The 4,882-nt window shown below is 35.1% G+C and overlaps 1 protein-coding gene across 2 annotated transcripts in view; it reads right to left on the reverse strand.

Annotated features, from left to right (window-relative positions):
- Positions 1–4,882, reverse strand: part of LOC106875965 (alpha-L-fucosidase) — a 66,546-nt gene that overhangs the window by 35,893 nt on the left and 25,771 nt on the right. For both annotated transcript variants that reach the window (XM_052968378.1, XM_014924306.2), the window contains exons 5-7: positions 4,038–4,135; positions 2,652–2,784; positions 1,358–1,528 (exon numbers count right to left, since the gene is read on the reverse strand). In XM_052968378.1, coding sequence (XP_052824338.1) covers positions 1,358–1,528; positions 2,652–2,784; positions 4,038–4,135 — 402 coding nt within the window. The remainder of the gene's footprint in view (positions 1–1,357; positions 1,529–2,651; positions 2,785–4,037; positions 4,136–4,882) is intronic.

Consider the following 4,882-nt stretch of genomic DNA (forward strand, 5'->3'; position numbering starts at 1 on the left):
GATTGGAGCCTGGTGTTGCCATCCGGTTTCACCAGTCCTCAGTCAAATCGTCCAACCCATGCTAGCATGGAAAGCGGACGTTAAACGATGATGATGATGATGATATACATATATACGTACATATATATACATGTGTATATATATATATATATATACACATACATGCACATATATGCACATACATACATATATACATATACATATACATACATATATACACATACATACATATATATGCTAGCAGCTAAACCTGGTTTCACCAGGCCTGTTTGGATGATGTGGCCGTGATCGTTTTCAGTTAGGCATAATCTATAACAGCATTTCTCAACCTTATCATTTCGAGTCCCCTGTTTCGATTGGAGCCTGTAACTGTATGAAGATTTCATCACTCCCCCTGTCAGAAAATGGCTTCAGAAGTTGTGAAGAAAGAATTTGTACATAGTCTGTTTCTGAGAGCTATTCTATTGGACGTCTGTATAATCATTAAAACATGTATTTAATTATGAACATAGAAAGAAATTATACATTAATCCCAATTTTTGTAAGCAGTTGTATCCGTAAAAAGATATATGAAATGGACGTGCATGTGTGTGTGTATGTGAGAGAGAAAGAGGGTGAGAAAGAGAGATAGAGTGAATGACTGAAGTTGTGTCATTGGCTTACGTTGGCTGGCACGGCAAGTACGAAGTTTTTACGGCGGCAGATGACTGGGGTGATTTGGAAGATGTGAAGAAATGCCGTCTTTTCAGTGGAACGCTTCTTTGTAGGCAACGTTTCTCATTTTCCCTTCTGATGCACAAATGTATAGACTTTGTGGCCTGCCAACACGGGAGCATCCAACGTAATGCTGACTGTGGAAGAACACTTGCTCTGTGAGATTTAAACCAACCATTTGCAATGATTGACCCTGAGAGTTTGATAGGAAATTGAAGCTGCTTAAACTTGTAGATCGTATTGGAGGGAGGGAGGGAGTGACATTGGAGTGATAAAAACATCTTGACCCGCGGCCGGTCCATTCAAGATGGTTACCTGTAGAACACGGGAGTATAAATTTTGATTATCATACGGAACTTTCCAGGAAGTCCTTGGAACTCTGCATGAATTACCACCCTCAACAGAGTGAAACAAATTAAGTATTTTCTTGTACACATATCACAAGAAAAGTTCTCTTCTCTGGCCTGGGATTTTCGACATATAATTGAACAAAAGTGAATGAAATAAAACAAAACAAAACATACGTTTATCATGTACACCAACAACCATATATGTTAAAATAACAATAATTGAACTGTGAAAACTAAAATGTGGATAGAATTACACAAATTCAATTATAAAAGAATGTAATAATCATACAAACCAAACTTGAGGGTTTAGAATATCTTGTTGAGCAATCCATGGTTTGCTACCATAAATAGCTTCACCATTGATTTTAAGCCAGTCTCCAAATTGTTTTAATCTTTCTTGGTAGAGAGGAATGATGCGGCCATCACTTGTGGGTCCAATGTTCATCAGTAGATTTCCTCCACAACTGAAAAGAGAGTTGTTTGAAAAAAAACAGTCAAGTTAGCAGAAGAAAAGAGATATGCACTAGATATTTCATACTGCATATAAAGAGCTAGACTAGATACTTTAAAGATTTTTCAATTAGGTTATATTGAGATTTGTTTGTTCATTTTTACATCCATTTTCCCATGTTGACATGGATTAGCCAATGTTTTACAATCAGGTGCCCTTCATACCACTACCCCTTACTTGTTGTTTAAGTAAGGAGTCTTTTCTTACATGCGTCTTCAAAGAGCCACAGACAATTTGTTAACGGTAAATGACATCACTGGTTGTAGCTCAGTGATTTTTGGAGGAGCACAAATGTAAACAAATATACAGACACACACGTGTGCATACACAAACACACACACATACAATGAGCTTTGTATTGTTTCCATAAACCAAATTCACTTACAAAGCATTCGTTGGTCTAGGGTTATAATAGAAAATACTTGCTGAAAATGCTGTGCAGTGGGGCCGAACCTGAAACTATGCAGTCATAAAATGAACTGCTTAACCACATGGCCATGCCTGCACAATACAACATAGAATAAGTATATAGTATAATAAATTCTACTATTGCTATCTCATAAGAGCAAAGTAAATATATTGAAATTTAAATTGCTAGAACTCAAACCTTAAATACTGTTTGAGAACATTGATAACATGGATATGTAGTAAAGGAAAGTAACGGCATATAATTTTAAGATTAAACAATATACACAACTTTCTGGTTATTTCTGAGTCTTTTGTCTTAGATATTTTGATAAAATAATTCCTATCTAATAGTAACTCTACTCTGTGGAGTAGTATGAGAGACTTACCATACAACAATTCATGTACACAGAATTTGTCTTATTTTAATGGCTTTGTCAAAGTAGGAAACGCAACCTCTATGATCCTTTTCATGATTGCTGAGAATGTTATAGAGGAACAAACCATGACTCTCAGATTATCCTTGGCCAAGAGACCTGGTCCAAATGCAGAGTAGACTCTGCTACAGGTATTTCAGAGTCAGGTAGTGGTATTTTACTAGGTGATTGTTTGGTGTAGAATCCAAAACAGTACAAAAGAATATCACTTAAGGAACTCATATAAATACATACCTAACAGTTTTGGCTAAAGTTTCTGTTAATTCTTCCATTGTAAAATAGTCTTGTTCCTGAGCATTTCGCCGATAACCCCAGGACTCCTTATCAATTGTCATACAATTTTCCCATTTGCGGGGCTGGATGGTACCTTTGGAGATGAAACTATAAAAGTATGAAATCCTAACCATATAATTTCACATTTAAAGATTTTTTTTTTTTTTGTTATCAAATCAGAGTTTGCCAAAAGCAAGGCCATGAAGGTTTATGAGGTGCAATAAGTTAAAAAAGGATTAAAAAAACCTATTTATCCTACACTTAACTAACAAGGTACAGACAAAACTGGCAACTAAAGATTGGGCACAGCCTAAGTAAATTTTGTCATTATATGTCTATTTCAAAATGATATTTAAAAAGTACATCTTTAAATTAATCACATTGCTAGATGTGAATGAGCTGTATATGTTTGTAAGATACTCATTTGAGAGGAGACATAATCCTCTATAGGTAAACATTGTTTCAAGGATGAAAGAAAACCAAACCAGGGAAGACATAAAAAGACAGCTCCAAATTTTTAATTGCCCATATAAAGAATCTAATGTTGTGAAGTAAAAACACTACCTAAAGAGCTTCCTCTAAAAAATAATATCACAGTAAATAAGATAGTTTACTGTGTTTGAATCATGCTTGGAACAGAAAAGTACATACAGAAATAAGTTCCTTATAGGTATACTGTGAGAAGGAAAATGAATTGATTCATGCCAATGTAGACACCCCTAAACTCCTCATTGATTATTTTTCTTCATATGTAAGGTGGCAAGCAGGTAGAATTATTAGCACACCGGGCAAAATGCTTAATGGCATTTTGTCTGTCCTTACATTCTGAGTTTGAATTCCACCGAGGTTGACTTGGCCTTTCATCCTTTCGGAGTCAATAAAATAAGTACTAGTCAAGTACTGGGGTCGATGTAATCGACTTAACCCCTCCCCAAAATTTCAAGAAGAAAGATTAGAAGAAAGATAGAAGAAAAGATTATCTTCTTCATATGTCATTAATATTTTATTAGCTTCATTACATTTCGGTGAGCAAAGTGGTGATAAGCTCAAAGTAAGCCACACTTGCAATACAGATTTAATCCTGGGTTAAGTTGCTTCACTTTACTCTTCTTAGCAATGATTAATAGCATAGTCGATAACATAGAGATTGACACTCATCTAACAGATTTATCTTGACATACTACATGAAGGCAATGTCTTCAATGACAACACAACAATATCCTCCATGTTTTAGTGAATTTCCATTTAATACAATAAAAGATAAAGAAAAGGATTTCATAAAAAAAATTCAACACCAATTATATGACAATCAGGAAAATAGAATTAGAGATTTCCAGAGATTCTTACCAGGATTATAGCGATCGTCACATGTCATGAAACCTCCATGTCGACATCGAGCATCTTTTCCCCATCTATCATTGATCACAACTGTGTTCTTTACTGGGCTGGATAGATTGAAATTACATATAGTAAATAAATAATCAACATCATGATCATAATGATGATGATCATCATCATTTAACATCCACTTTTCCATGTTTACATGGGTGAGACAGAATTAGTTAAGGCAAGTTTTTAAATGGTTGGGTATCCTTCCTGTCATGAAACCTCAACAGTTTCCAGAAAAGGTCATATTTCCATAGGGCCAGACATGTTTTCAAGAAAGTTTGCAAACAAACAACCATACAAATAATCTAAATAAATGGCCATGGAGAAATGACTTCATAAATAGGTATGAATTATAAGGCAACTGGGAGTTAAATATATTGTTCAAGGACACATAATGAATGACATAGAATATATATTATACATAAATATACATACATATATACATACCTACATACATATATATATACATATTTATATATATATATACACACATATATATATATATATATATACATACATATATATACACAAATATATATACATACATCATCATCATCATCATCATCGTTTAACGTCCGCTTTCCATGCTAGCATGGGTTGGACGATTTGACTGAGGACTGGTGAAACCGGATGGCAACACCAGGCTCCAATCTAATTTGGCAGAGTTTCTACAGCTGGATGCCCTTCCTAACGCCAACTACTCAGAGAGTGTAGTGGGTGCTTTTACGTGTCACCCGCACGAAGGCCAGTCAGGCGGTACTGGCAACGGCCACGCTCGAAATGGTGTCTTTTATGTGCCACCC

The sequence above is a fragment of the Octopus bimaculoides genome, chromosome 5, assembly GCF_001194135.2.
Source record: "Octopus bimaculoides isolate UCB-OBI-ISO-001 chromosome 5, ASM119413v2, whole genome shotgun sequence".
In the NCBI taxonomy this organism is placed as follows: domain Eukaryota; kingdom Metazoa; phylum Mollusca; class Cephalopoda; order Octopoda; family Octopodidae; genus Octopus; species Octopus bimaculoides.